At 46.4% G+C, this 22,249-nt stretch overlaps 1 protein-coding gene across 1 annotated transcript; it reads left to right on the forward strand.

The window, feature by feature from the left end:
* The first annotated feature begins 495 nt into the window (after positions 1–495).
* hmox1a (heme oxygenase 1a) lies at positions 496–9,687 on the forward strand. Its single transcript, XM_059953783.1, has 8 exons — positions 496–648; positions 1,661–1,781; positions 2,484–2,975; positions 3,185–3,249; positions 4,772–4,892; positions 6,012–6,503; positions 7,717–7,807; positions 8,314–9,687. The coding sequence occupies exons 1-8, from the start codon at positions 635–637 to the stop codon at positions 8,451–8,453; spliced, it is 1,536 nt and encodes a 511-aa protein (XP_059809766.1). The 5' UTR covers positions 496–634; the 3' UTR covers positions 8,454–9,687.
* The last annotated feature ends 12,562 nt before the right edge of the window (positions 9,688–22,249 follow it).

Genomic DNA, 22,249 nt, shown 5'->3' on the forward strand with positions numbered 1-22,249 from the left:
CATTTATTGATGGGACACAGGTCCCAGACATTTTCTGTGAGTGCAAAAGGTCTTGGGGGACCGTTTGGGAGAAGGGAGAGTTCTCTGCGTACCAGCTTGCGATCAGTACCACAAAAGTACCTGCTCCATCCACTAAAGTGCGGAACTTGGCCGCTCGTAGATTGACTGTACTGATAGAAAACCTCAGCGGGCATGAAATGTCTCACAACCTGCAAGCTCCATCTTGCTTCCTGAGCCACACCGTGACTTTCCACAGACTCCTCATCTTGTAAGCAGCAACCAAGGGGTTAAAACCCGGGCAGAGTTCTGCTGATGCCGATTCCCAGCCTGACTGAGATAACCTAAAGCCACAAGGGAGCAGACTGTGGTCCCTCTTCTCTTGCTGTAGCGGGGAGCAGTGGACAATCCCTGAGGTAATAAAATCAACCAGCCCCAGGGCGGTCTTATTGTGCAAACCCCGTCATGCGAATGGTGGGAGGGACCTGGCGACAAAGACAACCCCTCGGCACGTCACTAAAGCCCGAGAGGGAGATAAAAGAGACTGAGGCTGCCCACTTCCAGCAGACGTTTCATCAGGGAGTCCGAGAATCGGAAGCAACGAGGGGGAAAAGAGCAAGAGGCGAAGACATTCCCCATGGACGCTGAAGGGTAGGAGAGAGCGGATCTGAACCAGGACCGAGGCTGGGATTGGGAGCAGGCAGAGTTAGAGGAAAAAGTGATCCGAGTTTCGGAGCGGATGGGGAACCGGGAGCGGGAGAGGGGATGACAGACAGCAGAGCGGAGGGATTGAACCGGGAGTTAGAGTAACGGAGTAACCCAAGATCTGCTGTTGGGAGGGGGAGCCCAGGATTTGAGGTTGGGGAGGGAATTAACCTAGGAGATGGAGCGGGGGTGGGGGGTAACCCAGAGAATGAAACAGTGAGGAGGGGGTAACCCAGGAGATGGAGCGCTGGTTGGGGGTGGGGGTTGTGACCCAGGAGATGGAGGAGTTTGGGGGGGGTGATGCAGGAGGTGGAGGGTTTGGGGGTGGGGGTTGTGACCCAGGAGATGGAAGAGTTGGGGGGGGGGTAGTGACCCAGGAGATGGAAGAGTTGGGGGGGGTTGTGACCCAGGAGATGGAGGAGTTGGGGGGGGGTGATGCAGGAGGTGGAGGGTTTGGGGGTGGGGATTGTGACCCAGGAGATGGAAGAGTTGGGGGGGGGGTTGTGACCCAGGAGATGGAAGAGTTGGGGGGGGGGGTTGTGACCCAGGAGATGGAAGAGTTGGGGGGGGATTGTGACCCAGGAGATGGAAGAGTTGGGGGGGGATTGTGACCCAGGAGATGGAGTGGTTTGGGGAGGGGTGATGCAGGAGGTGGAGGGTTTGGGGGTGGGGGTTGTGACCCAGGAAATGGAGTGGTTTGGGGGGGTGATGCAGGAGATGGAGGGTTTGGAGGGGGTTGTGACCCAGGAATAGGGAGGTTGGGGGGGTTAGAGTAGGGTGGGGGGAGGGAGCCGGAGCCAGAAGTGAGGCACCCAGGAGTTACAGCAGGAGTGGGGGGACTTACTCAACCTGATTAACTCCTCCTGTCCTGCCCAGGGATGTGTTTAACTAGGATAACTCCCTGTGTACGGCTGCACTTGACCCAATTTAACTATACCCTTTGACCTCTTTGTCCTAGCATGCCCACCGACTTATCCGAGGCTCTGAAGCTGGCCACAAAGGAGTCACACGAACTTGCTGAAAACTCCGAATTTATGAGAAACTTCCAGAAGGGTCAGGTCACACGGGATCAGTTTACTGTAAGCATCTACCTTTACAATTCGGTCAAACCAATATACATGGGGGGGGCGGTTAAGTGGGATGGAACCCCTGCTCAGTGTTATTCCTTCTAGTTTTGATGGTCTCCCTTCAAATGTAGGCCATCATCTCTCAGTCAACTTCTAAGGTGACAAGGTGAAAGATCTGGTCAGGGCCAACACTGCTTTACTTTCTTTGAAGTACTACAGTGTGATCTCCCAATCTCCTGCCTTCAGCAAATATGCCCAATCCGTGTAACCTGTTCTCTCGACCCAGTCCCTCACTACAGAGGCACTTCTGATATGGAATCTGTAGTAATGTGGGAAAGAAGGCCGCCAATTTGACAGAGGCATGATCCACACTATAGATAAGATTTCCTATCCTTGTGATGTTGATTGAGAAACAAATATGGGCCAGGTTCCCATGGAAACTGAATGGATTCTGTGTCAACTGGGCCAATGTAGTGTTTCCTTTGTCAAGTTTGGAAAGAAGGCGGAATCTGATTATCTGGGAAGGCTCACTCTGACCCCACCCTTCTTTGTCCCTGTGCCCTCTTTAATGTTACTCTCTCTACCCATACCCCCTCATTCTGAACTGTCATATTCATTCCACCCTCATTCTCTCTCCCCACGTGCCTTTTCTACATTGTTTGAATAGTGAGTTAAGCCTTGTTTACCAAACTCTCTCTCCCGTCCCCACTCCAGCTGCTACTAGACTCTCTGTACTTCATCTACTCTGCCCTGGAGGAGGAGAGTGAGCGAAACAAGGACCACCCAGCCTTCGCCCCCGTCTACTTTCCCTCCGAACTGGATCGGAAGGAAGCCTTGGAGAAGGACCTGGAATACTTCCATGGGCCGGAGTGGAGGAGCCGCATTCAGTGTCCGAAGGCCACCGAGAAATACGTGAGCCGGATCCGGCACGTGGGGCGCGAGGAGCCGGAGCTGCTGGTCGCCCACGCCTACATCCGCTACCTGGGGGACCTGTCCGGGGGGCAGGTGCTGAAGAAGGTGGCCCAGAAAGCTTTGCAGCTGCCGATCACCGGCGAAGGGAGCGCCTTCTTCACCTTCGACCGCGTCACCAACGCCAACAAGTTCAAGCAGCTCTACCGCTCGCGCATGAACACGCTGGAAGCTGTTGGAGAGACTCGGCAAAGGATCCTGGAAGAGGCAAATAGGACCTTTCAGCTGAACATGGAGGTAAGGGAGAGGTCCTGGTCAAGTATCTCACTGGGTGTTTTTAATATTATCAAAGGCCATTTGGATTTGTTTCTGGTGCATGCTCAGCTTTAGTAGGAAAGTTGTTTGTCCTTGGTACAAATAGCTCACTAACTTCCTACTGAGGGTTTATGTTTGGCCTGATACTTGAGACTGGTCTCAAACTGCCTCAATTTATTTCCACACTACAGGTTTTCAATGAGCTGCTGCGGCTGGGAGCTCAGAACCAGAAGGACAGCAACCACCTGAATGGCAGGTAGGACTTCAGCTTGTAACACAGTTATATGCAGAGTGACGCTCCAGCTTCCCAAGCCAAACAAAAAGTCCCAAAGCCACTCCTTAATATTTAATTTGGTAATTTGGGGGGGAAGGGTATTACAGTTATTGACCCAACAAAATATTGGGTAGGGGAACCATGTGATGGATGTGATTAGTTGAGAAAGTGAACAGGATACCATAAGGACAGATTAACCACTGAGCTGATCAGTATGGTTCAGTACAAAAGTCTTAGCTAGGATTCCTAAGACTTTTGCACGGTACTGTATTTGTCAACGTGGAGCGGAGAGCAAGTACGTAAATCTGGTGGGAGCAAGGGACGTTGGGAATGCTGAGGGTAGAGTGCCACGGGAGGGTTGTGGGACAGGTGGCAGAGGAGTGCCAGGGACAGAGGTTGGCACAGGTCCAGACATGCCCAACCCTAAGACACCCGGTATGGTCAATTGGTTTATTGATATTATAGAATGCCTCTCTCCCTTCCCCCTTTCCCAACCATGATGCCCCCTCTCCCTGCTCCCCTTCCCACTCTCAGTCCACAACAGAGACCAATATCAGAATCAGGTTTATCATCACACAGATGTCATGAAATTTATTTTCTTTTTGTTTGAGGCAGCAGTACAGTGCAATAAATAAAATTACTACAGTACTGTGCAAAAGTTTTGTCCACTTTATCTATATAGGCCCAAGACTTCTGCATAGTACTGTACAAGTATCACTCATTCTCTGTCCTTTGCCCAAGTGGAGCACGATGACAACAAACCTACTGGACTCGGGAGGCACACAAGATGGATGGGGAAGAGCAAGAAGGGGGCTTCCTCAATCCAAACCCAAATTAGTCACTTAAAATGCCCAGATAAAGGTTTAGCGAAAAGTGCTCTTCATGCATTGCGGTCCCCATGGATGAGATTGCTGTCCTCAAATTGATATCTGCTACATGGTAATCCATCCCCACTTCACACCAGCCACGCTTTGGTGTCCAATGTTGGTAAACCCAGCATTTCCCGGTGGTGAGGAGGCCAAGCAGCAGGTGACTGAACTACTGCAGTGTGAGTTGGAGAGGAAGTGGGTAGGAGTTGTAATCTAATACAACATCCTGAATTGGAGAATGGGCTGGCAGGAAAGGTGTGTGCCCACACAGCTCTGGGTCGAGATAGGCAGAGGGTATTAATTCCCTGTCGTGGATTGGGGAGCGTAGAATAGCACAAAAGACACCAGAATGCCTCGGCATTGCCCTGGGTTGAACCAGAGGCATAATTGAACTCTGGCCTTTAAAACACTGAGCAGAGATCCGAAAGTGTACACTGGGAAAGGCTTGGTGTACTCGCGTTCACAGCTGAATAAGCTTCTATTTCCCTCCATAAAGCTATTGGTTGGAAGAGAACTAATCAGGAATTGTGCATGTGCTTTGGAGATGGGTCTGTTTGAACCAAGGAGTTTGTCTGTGGAGACTGAACTGACATTGGACTCATCCAAACTAATTCCCTTTCGACTTCTTCCTTCAGCATGCCCAGTGACCTGTCAGAAGCTCTGAAGCTGGCCACAAAGGAGTCCCATGAATTGGCCGAAAATTCTGAGTTCATGAGGAACTTCCAGAAGGGACAGGTCACCAAAGATCAATTTACAGTAAGGATACGAGAACGTACCATTCTCTTAGTTTGAAGTTGGACTGTAATTATATATCCTGTTTCATATTTTCTTCATTGTTTGGCCTGCACTTGGCCCATCCCTTCTCTTTTTCTATCCTTCCCACATCTCTCTTCCCTAAGTTCAGCTGGTCTTGCTGCTTTCTTGTGTGGGGTGGTAAGACAAATGTTTGTAATACACTAGTTGAGAGCAGCTAATTCTGACCAAGGATGAAACGGAGAGGTACAACTGATCAGTAGAGCATAATACCAACTCGAGGAGGATGTGGGAGAAGGCCTCTTATGATTCTCCGCGTATACCATATTCCTTTAATACAGCCTCTGCTGCATTGTTTCTCGAATGAGCACTCTTTCAATATTGGTTACAAATCTGGCTCTCAGATCAATGAATTCAGAACCATGGGAGTTCTTTTTCTACCTTCCCCTTTGTGTTCAATTCTGGTCACCTCATTATAGGAAGGATGTGGCAGCTATGGAGAGGGTGCAGAGGAGATCTACCAGGATGTTGCCTGGTTTGGAGAACAAGTCATATGAAGCAAGGTTAGCAGAGCTGGGACTTTTCCCTTTGGACCGTAGAAGAATGAGAGGGGACTTGACAGAGGTCTACAAGATTGAGAGGCATAGATAGGGTGGATAGTCAGCAACTGTTTTCCAGGGCACCAATAGCAAACACCAGGGGGCATATGTACAAAATTAAGGGAGGGGAGTTTAGTGGAGACATCAGGGGTAAGTTTTTTTACACAGAGGGTTGTGAGTGCCTGGAATGACTTGCCAGGGATGGTGGTGGAGGCTGAAACATTAGGGGTATTTAAGAGCCTCTTGGACAGGCACATGGATGAAAGAAAAATGGAGGGTTATGGGGTAGTGTGGGTTTAGTACTTTGTTTTAAGGATTATATGGGTTGGCACAACATGGAGGGCTGAAGGGCCTGTACTGTGCTGTAGTGTTCTATGGTTCTATAGTACCCTCGTATTGCTGGCAATCTCACTGAGCTGAGCCAATGTCTACTCTGCCCTCTCCCTCTGTCCTTTCCCATGTTGATACTCCAGTCATGAGTCAAGCCTTGTTTACCAAACTCTCTCTTCCATCCCCGCTGCAGATGCTACTAGACTCTCTGTACTTCATCTACTCTGCCCTGGAGGAGGAGAGTGAGCGAAACAAGGACCACCCAGCCTTCGCCCCCGTCTACTTTCCCTCCGAACTGGATCGGAAGGAAGCCTTGGAGAAGGACCTGGAATACTTCCATGGGCCGGAGTGGAGGAGCCGCATTCAGTGTCCGAAGGCCACCGAGAAATACGTGAGCCGGATCCGGCACGTGGGGCGCGAGGAGCCGGAGCTGCTGGTCGCCCACGCCTACATCCGCTACCTGGGGGACCTGTCCGGGGGGCAGGTGCTGAAGAAGGTGGCCCAGAAAGCTTTGCAGCTGCCGATCACCGGCGAAGGGAGCGCCTTCTTCACCTTCGACCGCGTCACCAACGCCAACAAGTTCAAGCAGCTCTACCGCTCGCGCATGAACACGCTGGAAGCCGTCGGAGAGACTCGGCAAAGGATCCTGGAAGAGGCAAATAGGACCTTTCAGCTGAATGTGGAGGTAAGACGTGCTGAATGCTACGTAACCAGGAACCACAGTTTCTGGTTAAATTTGTATGCTCTGTGGGTCAGCAAATCATTTAAGTCTGGCAGTGTGCAGCGGTGGTTCTGCTCATATCTGTATGTTCTATTTTTTGTTTCAAACACTGCAGAGGATGTAACCTCACTCTGACTAATACAATGATGGAACATGTCACAAATCCTCTCTGCACCACCTCCATCCTAACCGACAATGAAATTATTCTGAAAATACTTTTTTTTTAAAAAAACAACAACTACAGATGCTGGCAATCTGAAATATCCGCAGTTCTGAGAAAGGGTCACAGACATGAAGGTTTGACTGATCTGAATTTTTTTTTCTCTCTTTTCTGCAGCATTTTCAGTTTTTGCGATTACTTAAACCTTTTTTTTGATGGGATGGGAAGACGTTTTGTGGTTTTTCACATACAGTGCGGAGGGGATGCAGTGATCTTATCAGACCATGGTATCCCTTTAGCTAGTCCAGAACTCCTGCCCAGTTCTCCACTCGACCTTCCGGGAGGGCGTTCCACCACTGCTCCTTTGATTCAAAGGCGTGTATGCTGCTACCCAGCTCAAGTCAACCTCTCGAGCCAAAGTGTCCAGTTAGCTAGTCCAGAACTCCAACTCGCTGTCGTCTCACTAAGACCTTCCAGAAGGGAGTTCCACCACTGCAGCTTGGATTCAGAGGCAGGAATGCTGCCACCCAGCAAAAGGCTCGCTCCAGTAGCCAGGCTTGCATGGCAATGTATTTCGTGTAGTACGGATGGGGGGTGGGGGGGGGAAGAATGATAATTGGTTTACTTATAGTCGCTTCCTCCACCCCATCCCCAACCCTCCCCCACCACCACCGTACTGCTGACACCTTGTGGATGGGGTGACCCTGTATCCTTCGATTCCCTGTCCAAATGTTGACCATAATATTTAAATATAGCATCCCAGCAGTCAGGCAATGGAATATTTCCTGCCAACTTGAACAACAGTGGTCAATTGTATCCCTTTTACTTGTTTTAAAGATCAGCTGCTCCGAACCTCTTTGGGGGTTGGAGCCCAGCCTTTTCGGACTATGCCACATTGATTTGAGTTGCTCAAAACATCCCTTCCCACCCTTCCTTAAACCACCATTTCGCGCCCCCCCCCCCCAAGTGGCAGCTGCATCCTTTGGAATAAAAACCGCTCTTCGTTTCCAATTGCAGGTTTTCAATGAACTCCAGAGACTGAGCTCTGGGTCAGAGAGAAATGGCACTGTGCACGAGAGTGAGATCCGGAAACGTACCGTTTTTCAGGGTAAGGGAAATGCGAGGGGGCATAACTTTGTATGGAAGATGCCGGGCGGGGGGGGGGGGGGGGTGTTGATTCTAGTGGATGATCGGAAAGGAGAACTCTAATGGTGGGTCAGTGGGTGGAAATAGGATGGGTTACTAACCCTAGCCCAGCCTAGGAGTCAAATAACAAAAGGAGGGCAAAAGGAGGGCGTAGAAACAAATCGAATACAAAGGCTTGCATGAGGATAAAACAATATTCGGTTTTAACGTAAACACAATGATTCTTGCAACCACTGGCATAGGAAATTCTGCAAATCTTGGAAATCTTGGACAATGCACACAAAATGCTGCAGGAACTCCCAAGTTGGGCAGTGTCTGTGGAGGGGAATAAACAGTCGGCCTGAAACATCATAGGTTATTTCCCTCCAAGTTGCCTGACTTGCCAACTTCCTCCAGCATGTTTGTGTATTACTTACAACCACTGGCTAGTCATAATTAACCAATGACAGTAATCTGCTTTCTTCACAGAACGGGCAGTGCACAAAAGGAACACCCCAGATCTGCCTTCACAACCACACGATTTGCTGGCAGACAGTCCCAGCCTGCGATTCGCTCTCTTTTTTGGCTTGGTGGTAGTATCACTTGGCTTTGGATGGTATCTGCTGTGAGCCTGTTGGACACGAAGCACAGGATTTCAACCTAAGTGGACCTCTTCTCCTACATGTCTGTATCTGCAGCGCTAACTGAATTGAATCAAATGTCAGCTGTGGCTCGGTGGATTGTAGTCAGAGGGGTGTGGGTTCAAGTCCCACTCCAGTGACTAGAACACCTGATCAAGGCTGATTATCCCAGTGCAGGATAATCAGAGGTGCTATGTTTTGGACAAAAAGTTAAATTAAGATCCCACCAGCCTATCTGAGAATTCAAGAGCAAAGTAGAACAGAATTCTAAATTCTTGTGGTGCCAGCAATACTTGGCTCTATGCCAACTCGCATTGAAATCGATAATCTGGACATTATTGCACAACTGTTAGAGGTTCTCAGGGTTTCTAAGTACTTCAGATGCTCTTGAAAAAGACATTTTTGTCAATCTTCTTTGAGGTCCTGTGGTGCTCTGCCCATGCAGAAATAGTGCTCCAGACCCATGCACTGGAAGACTGGGCCAGTGTCCAGTTGCTCAGGTCCTTGCCTGATCTTGGTCCTGCACTGACTGTATCGGCACTGGAACAACCTCAGGGAAGAGAATGCAGGATCAGGAAGGAGCACGGGAACAGGAAGCATCCAGATCCTTGAGTTGGATCCATGATTCAATTAAATCAAAGCTGATCTGCACCATTCACCAGCTTTACTCAATATCTATTAATATTCTTACCAAACAGAAGTCTATCGGTCTCAGTATTTAAAGGTAATAATTGATTCCCCCCACTATCTACAGCTCCTGGAGAAAATCCAGGTCTGTGTGTCCTGCCTTTCAACAAAGTGCATCAGACAATGAGAAACACGAAACGGAGAATTTGTGTATTTTCTTAAAATAAAATTCTTTTTTTTGTTTTGCTTTCAAATGTGAACTGTTGTAGTTGTTAATGGTAAGAGTACAATTAACAGTTGGATCCACCTCTGTGTTGCAATCAGCAACATACCTTTTAGCTGCCCAGCCCATAAACTTTGTACTCCCTGCCTTTTAATTTCCCTACCCCAGATCTCTCTCCTCAGACCAAATCTTGGAGTCCTATTAATCTGGCATTAAATTTTGTCTGATTGTCCCTTGAGGTATGTGAAGTTTTTAAAAGTTATAGACATTTTTCTATTTTTTTTGATGTTCTGTATATAAATATTTGTACAAATTATTTTGCAATCATGTTAATCCAAACTACTGCTTTTGAATTAAAATTTGCATCAATTATATACTGCATGATGTCATTCAGTGATTGTGGAAGTAGATGGAATAAGAGTTTGAGAATTTGATGGGTTAACTCAATGGTGAGATACACAAAGCCCCTTTTGAACTCTGGTTCTGTGCTGATCTCAGTTAGTACTGTCACGAGATATTAACTGATCACAGAACCACTGATAGAGGAACTTTGTCAGTAAGGGGAACGGGTAATGTGGGGAGAAATTCACTCACATTCTTGCCCCCGTCACCATAACCAATGCAAGCAGCTGTACACCAGAAATAGCTTTGGATGTAATGCCACTTTGTACTTAAAGAGCATTGGATAATTGGGTGAAATACCTTAGAGGCACGAATGCTTTTAAAATACACAGAAACTAGTGGGCACACTCACTGCAAAACTGCAGCTTTAAAAATATCCTGCGGAGAATGTGCAGACGGTCTCTGACTTGCAACATGAAGCAAGGGGAGTGTTTTCACAAAACTGGACTGGAAGTTGAGGGTTACAACTCTGGGACAGGAAGGGCTTACAAAGTAAATGTTATTATCAAAGTACATATATGTCACTTTATACAACCCTGAGATCATTTTCTTGCGGGCATAAAACAATAAGCCTTACAGAATCCATAAGATTTTACTCAACTAGGGCATTCAACCAGATTGCAGAAGACAACAAACAACGTAAATACAAAAAGAACAAATAATAAATATCAAGAACATGAGATGAAGAGTCTCTGAAAGTGAGTCCAGTGGTTGTGGGAATACTTCAATGATGCACCTTCAGGAGACATGAGAGATGGCCTTCAATGGAAGAACCAGAAATCGAGAATGTAGACTGGGCCATGGGATGTAATGTTAAAATAGGTGTTAAGCTGAACAAGTATTGAGCCATCCAAAACAAAAGCCATGACGTGAAACCCATAAAATTATGATTTTCAGTTGGTAATTGGTTTATTTTTTCACCTGTACCAAGGTACAGTGAGACTTCCATTTTGCATATCTTCCATACTGATATTTCCAAGATAGTACAAAGGGAAAAGCAATAACAACATGCAAAGCTGCCGAGAAAGTGCCGTGCAGATAATCAATAAGGTGGAAGAGCCATGACGAAATAGACTGAGAGATCAAGAGGCGTATGAAGAGCATTGTTGGGTTTCCTTGTGTAACACCGTGCCGTCTCCATTGTAGTGCTGCTGCTTCTAATAAACTTGTTTTTGGGAGGCCTCAACGAGGCTCTTCCCAGCTGTTTTCAGATGATCTTGTCAAACACGCAGTCCGTGAGGTGGAAGGTGATTTTCTAATCTGCACCTCAGCCCTCTCAAGGGCAACGTGCAGCAAGAGCGATTTTCCGGCTGCCTAGGAAGAATCCGATGGGGAGGGTCCCTCTCACGACAGTTGGGAGGGGTTTGGCGATGAGGCCTCTGCCGAATAACAAACAGGTCGCATAGGAGACCACCCCACCAGATCCACCACCTGCACCAGATCCACCAGCTGCTTCATCTGCAGAGCTTCCAGTTCATTCTGTGCTGATGGATGCTGTCAAAGGTGTTCTTTACTGCTGAAACTTTTCCATGAAGGGCCTAGGTCTAAATGAGTGTAATATTGAATGGCACTGAGGCCAGGATCCTCCTTTGCAAAGGCATGGGTGGAGGAGAGAGTTAGCCACTCTAGATGGTTGCGTGCTCCAGCTTGATGCAGGCACATAAAAAGGTGGCCGTTGAGATCGTGTCAACGCTGGGACTCCTTTCTCTGGACACCATTCAAAACCTCCAGCTGAATCTAAAGATGGGTTGGCTGGCTGCTGTTAGACAGCAGTGCGATACGGGCCACACCTTCTCCACATACTCCGCTAAGAAGTCTCTGGATCGGAAGACGATCTTCGTGGACACCAAGGCAAACATCAAGGCCTGCTGACACTTTCCTCTCAGAGTTCCTCCTCTACATCCATCCCATTGTTTGCAGCAGTAGCAGATTAGAGTTTATCCAATTTCTCTGAGGCAGCCTTGCTTTCTGAATGCATTGATGAATTCCCATTGACGTCCTTCAATTCTCCCCGCTAGACATCAGGGAGTCTAAGAGTGTCTTCATGGTCTCTCCACCATTTAATACCTCCTATTCTCAATAACATCTGAGTCAGCAACTTGACATCCAACTTTAATATTCCCCTGGTCAGCCCTGAGGTACGTCTGTAGGTCACGGTCAGCCAGAAGGAAGCAGTGCCAGAACCACTGGTGGGATCTGACCACAAGTACTTGAAGGACAAAGAGGAAGTCCATCTGAACCGTTTGGTCTCGACCAGGAAAACTGTTGTTGTGCTCCACCTGCAGGCTGTCGAAGACATTGCACAGTTTCTGCTTCATGAGGACCCTGGAGATGATAATCCAGTTTGCTGTTGGAACTGCAGGGAGTCACCAGTCGGAATGACTAGGTAGAAAGTGCCAGCAGTGGTGGTAGTGGAAATAGTGGAGCTCTGGATTTAAGCTCCCCCAAAAAAAAAGCACGAGACTTTTCATGATTTTATTTCAAATTCAGTTTTCATATCAGTAGAATCTGGGGGGATTCATAAGGATGTGGGAGAACACAAAATGGGGTTAGCAGAGGATGATGGCCAATGCGGACTTGATGGGCTAAAGGGCCTGATTTCTATAAACTATCACTCTATGACTTGTTTATTTATTGAGATACAGCTCAGCAACCCCCGATTTAATCCTAGCCTAATCATGGGGCAATTTACAATGACCAATTAACCTATCGCCAGATTGTGGGAGGAACCTGGAGCACCCGGAGGAAACCCACATGATTAAGGGGAGAACGTACCAACTCCTCACAGGCAGCGGGAAGAATTGAACCCAGCTCGCCGGTATAGCAAAGCATTGTGACATATGCCACAACACTGCTTGTTTCAGCTGGTTTAATGGGTTTACCAACAGTGGTGGAAAAACCCTTCAATACCATATGCAAAAATGTAGAAATAGTTTCTACATGGAAAAATATAGTCTATGAAACCCTGAAAAAATTGTCAATAGCAATTTGTGCTCAACTGCTTTGACCCAGTTTTTTGATGGAACAATGATGTGTTACACATACAGTCTTCTTCAGCTGTCCATCGATTTCGATGTTGACTGAAGTCTGGGCAAGGTTATATGGAAGACCGGCAGTTGCCCATGTTGCAAGTCTCCCCTTCTCCATGCAACCAATGTTGTCCAAGGGAAGGGCAAGGGCTGATACAGCTTGGCACCGGTGTCATCGCAGAGCAATGTGTGGTTAAGTGTTGTCACTAGACCAATACCCCAGCAACTTGGCCACGCGCGCCAATATCCATTGTGGACAATCTGGCACATCCTCTCCATAACCTATTGAACAGACCTCCCTTTCGAACAGACTCACTCAGCTCCACTGTCACAAGGATCGTTACAGAAAATCTTTCCTACCAAACGCAATAAGCACACACAAACAGTTCATCTCTGTGTGACAGGAGAAAACACATCATGGTACAACAGTCTCTGTTTTATTATTTCATACATTATTATTACACACTGGCTGGTGGTGTAGTGGCATCAGGGCTGGACTTCGGGGCCAGAGGTCCCGAGTTCAAATCCGGCTGGCTCCCTTGCACGCTCTTCATCCGTGTCAGGGTTGAGTGTCGAGCCAGCAACTCAACCTTGTAAAGAAAGACCTGGAGAGGGATGGGCTCGGCCAGGTTTCAGATGCCCAAGCCACGGTGTACGATGAGCAATCACCAAAAAGATTGGTGCAAAAAGCTTGTCATGACAGCGCCCCAACGACTCCCACACACACACACACACACACACACACACACACACACACACACACACACACACACACACACACACACACACACACACACTCGTTAATGGTTAAACAGGACCAATTGGGACCAGAACATTTTGACCCAGTTAAGCAGATGCCCCAATTAGCCAAAGTTTCATGGAAATAAGTCAAACTACCACCACTAACAATACTAAGTAATTATTACTATTGTAATAGTTATCAATGGAGGAATTTATCGAGTGTACACTGCTGTGTTCTTTTGATTGACTGTAAGTGAACAAAATCAGTGGAGACACCTAGTACAGATAACAGACTGCCTTCATTGCCTTCCTGCAGGTGGATGGCTTTTAATTTGGTCCAGTCGGGTAATTTTTTTTTCAGCTACTGTAAAATCCTTTTGTGAAATTCTGAAATTCTTAAAAGTCAAAATGAAAACAAAATGGTCAAAAATCATTGCTTTTTGAATCGTTTTCTGTTAGCTCAAACGGATAACACAATGCAAGTACACACAATGCTATTTAAAACCTGCTCACTCTGAACGTGGTGTAGCATCTAACGGCCACACAAATGCGCACAACTGATGCTAGTTAGAAAATACTTAGCAACAATACTTAGAAAGTCCTGTCCCAAATAAGTGGCATAGTGTCCCAAATAAATGAAGGGAATTCTTGCTATTTTCTGGATTATCTTTTCTTCCGTAAGAATTGTCCTAAATAAGTGGCTACCCCAATTACCCCATTAACCAAATAATTGCCTTCTTGATGAAAGAAGACATAGAGAGAATATTCTTGTGGGAATCACCCATATGGACAGAACCATAGGCCACAGGGAAAGAAGGGAATAGCCACTCTGATGGGACTGTATTATAGGCCCTCCCCTCAACAATCAATGGACATTGGAGGAGCAAATATGTAGAAAGATTTCAGTCAGTTGTAAGTATAATAGGGTAGTTGTAGTGGGAGATTTTTAACTTTCCTAATATTGACTGGGCTGTCCACGGTATAAAAGACATGGACCTTTATCATTAAATGGAGGGAACTACGAGAGAGTGGACTTCCTGCTGGGAAATGAAGTAGAGCAAGTAGCGGAAGTGTCCGTCAGTGAACACTTTGGGATCAGTGACCATAGTTCAGTGTTTCTACCACTATGCCACAGGGGTCAATGCTGGGACCTTTGCAGTCTGTAATCTGTACAAAATGAATAGGATATGAATGCACAAGGCACGGTTAGTAAGTTTACAGATGATACTGAAATAGGGGTGTTGTAGGTAGTGCAGGCTATGAAAATGTACAGGAGGATATTGGTCGGCTAGCTATTTGGGACGAAGTGGTTTTCAATCCAAATAAATGTTGGATATTGCTTTTTGGGAGATCAAACCAGGGCAGGACTTAGACAATGAGTGCCAGAGCCCTGGGGAGTTTTATGGAACAGAGGGACCAGGGAGTGCAAGTGCATAGCTCGCTGAAAGTGGCATCACAGGTAGACAGGATGGTGATTTGACATGCTGGCCTGAGCACAGAATATAGAAATTGGGAGGTTATGTTGCAATTATATACAATGCTGGTGAGGCTGCACTTGATGTATTGTGTACAGTTTTGATCACCATGTGTGAGGAAAGATGTTATTAAACTAGAATCACAATTACAATCATGTTTAATATCACCAGCATATGTTGTGAAATCTGTTAACTTAACGGCAACATTACAATGAAATACATAATATGGGAAAAAATAAATACAGTGCCTATAAAAAGTATCCACCTTACCTGGAAGTTTTCGCGTTTTATTGTTTTACAACATTGAATCACAGTGGATTTGATTTGGCTTTTTTGACACTGATCAACAGAAAAGACTCTTTTGTGTCCTGTGCTTTCCTTGGCCACATCTTCTTGGTCCTCAGTACTGGTGATGCAGTCTTTAGTCTCTGCCGATACTCAGGGAGTTGAAGTACAGCCAGGCGATCAGACTTCCCAAAGCACAGGTGTGGAATAGCACGGTAGGCATTGGCCCAGTGTGTTGCTTCCTCTGATACTACCAATGATTTGTTGCTGATAATTATTTGGTGACTTCTTCAAGCTGGCCTGGTTAAAACTCCCAAAAACGATGGTGAAGTCATCAGGGTTTCCTGTTTCCTGCATGTTGATCACCTCACTCAGATCATCTAGAGCCTGTTGACATTGGCCTGAGTTGGAACGTACACCGCTACCAAAATTATTGCTAAAATTTCCCCTGGTAGGTAAAATGGCTGACATTTCATTGCGAGAAATTACAGGTCTGGTGTGCAGAACTAGGACATCGCTGACACGCTTGCGCACCAAGAAGAGTTGATCATGAGGCATACATCTCCACCTCTGCTTTTGACAGTCCCATCCCGATGGTGTATAGTGAACCTGTTCTCTGAATCGCTGTGTCCGGTAAGGAAGGATTCCATGAAGCAGAGGTCCCAACGCCCCTCTGTTACAGATACCCTACCTCTGAGATTGTCAGTTTTATTTACCAGGATACATATATTTGCCAGCAATATAGGCAGTGCTGGGAGTCGATAACCTCTTTTTTTTAAACACATTGTCGCCCGGTACAGCAACGACGCTTCTGACGAGGAGTAAGGATACTACAGCCACAGCTGACATTATTTCCATCGGTTTCAAGCAGCGATAGACTGTTTGATCGCACTAAAACATCTTTATTAACTGTATAGACCCTGGATGCAATTGTGATTCTCCGCTGTAGCAGGCGGAAATGGGAATATTTAATTGTATCGAGCCGTATCGAGTCCACCCTGAAAGTGCCCCGGAAGCTAAACAAAGTGTGTAGAAAAAACTTACCTGGATGTTGCCTGGCCTTGGGGGCCTGAGTTACAAGGAGAGGTGTTGTAGACTAGTGCAAGAAGAGGGAAATGGATCAACCTTGATGAAATGATGGAGCAGACTCGATGGGACAATTGACTTAATTCTGCTCCTATATCTTAAGGTCTTTGTTCCCTGGAATACAGAAGGCTGAGGGGTGAAGATCATGGGGTACATAACCAGGATAAAAAACACAGTCTTTTTTTCCCAGGGAGAGGGTACTGAAAAACAAAGGGGCATAGATATAAGATCAGTGGTAGCAAAGAGTGGTGAGTATTTGAAGTGAACTGCCAGAAGTAGTGGTTGAGGTGGCCATATTAGAAGCTATTTGGAGCAGTGCATGGGTAGGAGAGATTGTGGGCTGTGAGCCAGATTGGACTTGCTTGCTGGGCCACGTAGTTGGCATGGATGAATTGGACTAATGGGCTTATTTCCATTCTCTATGACTTAACAATTCCATGTGGCAGAGAATAACATCATAGAGACAGAATCTAGCCAGGAAGCATTGGTCATGGTTAGAAAATAAATCAAAGGAAAGACTGCAGATGATGGAAAAAACTGAAATAAGAACAGAAAGTGCTTGAAAAACCCAGCCTGACCTGCTGAGATTCTGCAGCATTTTTGTTGCGATTCTTGATCTCGGTTCCAGCCCGTCCAGGGTTCTTGCAACTTTCTGCTCAGCTGCTGGCCTGATTTAAAATTTCCCCAAATCACTCAGATTTAAATGCCATGCATTTCATAATCATTGATAGTAAGTGGCATGCTTAACACCACTACCTTTAACAAAAAGATCAGTGGAGAGATTCAGCAATTTCTGTACCCTTATCGCCCTGTGAGATTGCTGCGCCTCTCCGATTACTGACACTCACCACAAACCAAATTTTTTCTTTCACCACTGGCAATTATGACTTCAGCTACTTAAGCCAAGCTATAGTATTTCCACTCCAAAGCTCTCTATATGATACTCACTGAATCCTAACTCGTAGCCAGGATTTTGATTGGCAGTCCGAGTGCCAGCTGATGTGACTCGATATCAAAATGTTTTTTGAGAGCATCACTGTGAAATGCCTCGGAATAGTTTCTCGCCCTTCACAAATGAGAGCAGCAATTGAGAGAGATGCTGTTGCTCGATTTGTCAATGGGACAAACTTCTCAGGATTTTCAGTCGCTAGGATTGCCCAGCTGTTTTCAAGATTAACCCTCGGCCAAACATACATAATACCCAAACACACTCTTATTTCACTTCCACTAGGAGGGCACGGTAGCACAACGGTCAGCGCTTTGACAGCGTCAGCTGCGAGAGGAGTTTGATTCCCACCACTGCCTGTGTGTTCCCCCGAGGCTTCCATCGGTTTCCTCTGGCTGCTCCAGTTTCCTCCCATGTTCCAAAGACGTAGGGGTTAGGAGCGTGTGCAAAGATGTGGGCATGCAACGTTGGTGATACCAGCGAACTGCCCTCATCGTATTATCCATGCAAAAGACGCATTTCCTTGAACGTTTCCATGTAGGCGTGACAAATAAGGCTGACGTCCTTCGTTTATTCCGCACCCCCCCCCCCAACATGTCACACAGTAGTACGTTTAACAGCAAGCATGGTGTGTTTAAAGGAAGCGGGAACTATACAAGCATCTGCACCCTTGGTCCTCACTAATGGTGTCTTTAGTCTCTGCCTATACTCAGGGAGTTGAAGTTCAGCCAAGTGATCAGACTTTCCAAAGTGTGGAACAGCACAGTAAGCACTCCTGATGGTGGTGTAGCAATGGCCCAGGGTGTTACTTCCTTTGTAGCACTGGCTACAGGACTCACCCATAGTCCTGGCTGTACATCTGGTCCCCAATCGAGAAAGAGCCCAGCCCAGGCTATACACCCTACTTGTACTTTGGACCCTGACTCACACTTGGATTAATAAGTGACACAAATATCAGGCTATCAGGATTTCCAAGTAATTGAATGGTGTAGTCAGAGTTCCACTGTAAATAGTTGAAAGGCTAGTGGAGATGAAAGGATCAGAATAATAATGCGGGTGCAAAATCAGGCAATAAAGGCTGTATTAAGCCTTCATTTTTTTTTTAAAGATGGGGAATTGCACGAGTGGGTTACAAGGGATTAATAAGCTGCTAGAACTAAACAGAAGGTGGAGGCTCCTGTGTAACATGACAGCGTGGATCAACTGGGCTGAATTAATGTTTTTTTTCATTGTACATTTTCTGCAATGCAAAGGTAGTGATTTCAAAATTTGTGCTCAGAATGAAAAATAATAGTAAATGTAAGTTGGTAAACTGGTTAAATGGACAAATACAAGATTACATTTAACAAAAACTGCTGTAGTTCCCAGAGTCCAGAGAACTTCAAGATAAAAATCCCTCTCAATTTAAAATGTTCAATTGGTCGTTTTTTCCTAGTTCTGATGAAAGTTCTTTGAACTGAAATCTGACTTACTATTTCAGTTCCCTGTTGCCTGTATGTTAATTTAATGCCGTCAGGATGGGTTAAAGAGGCTGTCATAAAGATGCCTGTGATTCCTTAGCAATAGCAACTAATGCACAGGAGGTGTAGTACACCTTTACTGCCAATCAGACTTCCACATCATGTCTAATTTTGGGAAATTTAGAAGGAGCTGGGGCTTCAGAGCAGCCTTAAGTTCCTGGATCTTCCTTTCATAAGATCTGTTCTTAGGAGTGGCATCAATCATATCAGTGCCCAAGAGCGGGATGGCGTGCCACACAATTTCCACCTGACAGAGTACAAATCTGCTGTTGGTCATGGTGGATTTTAAATATGGAAGAAAACATTGAGCTCGAATGGGTCAAGGACAGTGGAAGCAGACAGATCAATTGTCTTTCTTCCTGCCATGTGCCTGGAGGTGGGGGCTGCCATCTTGTGGAACTGTTTTACGTCCTCCATTTTGTGAGACAGAGTTGCTTTAACGTAGACACAGGTTTCAGGTAATCTGCTGTACTGGAGATCATTTCCAAATAAGAAGTTACTTGTGAGGTGTTTTTTGATATAACATAACATGCAGGTTTGTGAATGTTGGGGCTGGTGCCTGCCTGGAGTGATTCGAGCTGGTTACTGAGGAGAACAAAGAGCCATAAATCACCGACTGTCACTTGCTGGAAAGAGCGCAATAAGTGGATGCTGGCCTGGAGCAGAGCCAGTAAAATATGCTTCAGGTCAGTCAGATGATCGACAGCCAATGACACTGGAATGTAATATTTGAATTGGTAAGGAACGGGTATAAAAGTGGACTCTTCGAGCGTGCTTTCAGTGATAACTCTCTCATGAGGCCTGCCATCGCAAGGAAGAACCCCCATGCCAGTGGCTGGGCGAAGAAAGGATTAATTATCTGTTATAAAACAGACAAGTGATCTGAGTGCGTATTGGTATGGAGGGAACAGTAGAATTCATGTTTTGACTTATTGGTCCAGGGTCAGCATAATATGTTGTTGTTTGCACAGAGACAATAAAGTGTGAGCTTCGATTAATTATGAGTTGGGCAGCAAATTTCCTAACCTAGTTCTGTTGACGAACGGTCAACACTGCTGTGATGAAATGCTTTGAGAGTTTGGTCAAGAGCAAGGACCTGGATCACTACAGTTTGCAACAAATTTACCGCAGACACAATCTCACCCCCTTTTCTTGACCTTGGAGCACCTAGACTACAGCAACACAAAGGTCAGTCTGCTGTTTATCAGTTACAGCTCGGCATTCAACACCATCAGCCCAGCAGTACAATTCCACAAGCTTTAAAACCTGGGCCTCTGGACCTCCCTCTGCAACTGGATCCTTGACTTCCTCACTGAGAGACGAGTCTGTATGCGTAACACCTCCTCCTTGCTGACTATAAACGCGGCTGCACCTCATGATTGAGACGACCTCGCACTGCACGCCAGCAAGACCAAGGAGCTGTTGGTGGTGATCTTCAAGAAGAGCAAGTCTGGAGAATACACAATAGTCTTCATTCAGGGGTCAGTTAGGGAAAGAGTGAACAGGTTCAAGCTCCTGGGCATCAACATCTTAAAGGATCTATTCAGGACCCGACATATCGATGCAATCAGGAAGAAGACACACCAATGGCTCTACTATATTTAGGAGATTTGGTATGTCAGCAAAGACTCTTGTAATCTTCGACAGATGCACGATAGAGACCATCCTGATAGGTTGCATCACCACCTGGTAAGGAGCTTCCAATGCACAGGATCAAAAAGAAACTGCAGGATGTTGTAGACTCAGCCAACTCCGTTATGGACACAGGCCTCCACACCATCGAGGACAAGCCTCAAAAATTCATCATCCATCATTAAGGACCATCACAAACATGCCCTTTATGTGTTACTTCAGGGAGGAGGTACAGGAGCCTGAAGAACCACACTCACCGTTTTGGGAGAAGTTTCTTCAGTGTTTCTTTCTGAATGCTCCATGAAACCATGAACACCCCCTCGTTATTCCTCTTTCACGCTGTTTATTTATTTTTTTGTAACTTTTACAGATTGAATTGCACTGATGCTGCAAAACAACAGATTTCACGACACGCGTCAGTGACAGCAAGCCTAATTCTGAATACCTGGATTCTTCGAGTACCTGTGACAAGGTGGTGAACACAAGGTAACAAGAGCCAAGCTACTATCACGGAAAGAAGATCGGTTGTTTGTCAGAGAGTGGAGATAAAAGCTTCCTTTTCAGGATGATGTCAGTGACTAGTGGGATTCTGCAGTGGTCAGTGTCGGGACTGCAACTTATCGCTTCCTACTTGAATGGCATTGTGGCCAAGTTTGCAGACGATGGTGGAGTGTCAAGAGTGTCGCAGTGGCATGGGGTCTGCAGGCCGTGTACAGGTTTTAAGAGTGGGTCAAGAAGTGGCAGATGGAAACTTAGGGGAGTGTATTACACCTTGGTAGTAAGTATAAAGATGCAGGCTATTTTCTCTGTTGTCACAGAGGGCTAAGATGTTGGGTGCTTTTAAGTTAAAAGAGTGATAGATCTTTGAAAATTAAGGGGGCAAAGGGAGAACCAAGATTAGGGTTTAACAAAATCAGCCAAGAATAAAACAAATGTGATCGTCCAAATTCTGTTCTAAGAGGGTGGGTGTTGGGGAGAGCGCGGCGGGGTGAGTGAGATACTCTTACACTGTGGCGAAGAGATTTCAAACCCCGTTATTCATTGAGGTTTGTTGATTTTTGCATTTTGCACCGTTTGCTGTTAGTTGATCCTGTTTTCTGTAGATTTGCTAAGTATGCCCACGGGTGGGGGAAGCATCTCAGAGATGCTGCCAAGCCTGCTGCTGTCCATCAGCATTTCGTGTGTGTTGCTTGAATTATCAGCATCTGCAGATTTCCTCGTGTTTGCATCTCAGGGTGGTACGTGTTGCTGGAATGTGCTCAGATGCTTTGAACTGGAATTCACTTCATGGAAGATTTGTTTGTTTATTTCAAAATAAAAGTTTATTCATAAAGATAAGGAACACTAAAAAAGCATTTATCTGTAGGTTTTTTTTTGAGTCTACCTGGCTGTCTTTCGATATCTGCAATGTTGCTGCGTTCAGTTACAGGTTCAATGCATTGGTAGTGTTGGCATTCTGTGTACGCCAGCACCAACTGCGACCCATGTGGCATTAGACAGACTTGTCCACGGGGCCCAGCTCCTCGGTGTCCAGAATCACCCTGGACTGCAAGCGTTCTCCACAAAAGCTCTGTACTTCATGACCCTCCCGTCCGCAGCGCCCTGCTTCCGGGATGCCGACGGAACTGCAACTGGAACCCAAAGCAACGTCGCGATTGGTTCGCCCAGGGCGCCGCTGTTCTACAGAACCCCGCCTCCCGTTTACGTCATGTCCGCTCTTGTTTCGCGCCATCGTTTCACAGGAGGGCGGGGCCGTGGCTGACACTGACCAATGACCCATCGCTCTCGGTCCGGCAGCCAATCCGAGCGGAGTGGGTG

The sequence above is a fragment of the Hypanus sabinus genome, chromosome 29 (genome assembly GCF_030144855.1).
Source record: "Hypanus sabinus isolate sHypSab1 chromosome 29, sHypSab1.hap1, whole genome shotgun sequence".
NCBI classification, from domain to species: Eukaryota; Metazoa; Chordata; class Chondrichthyes; order Myliobatiformes; family Dasyatidae; genus Hypanus; species Hypanus sabinus.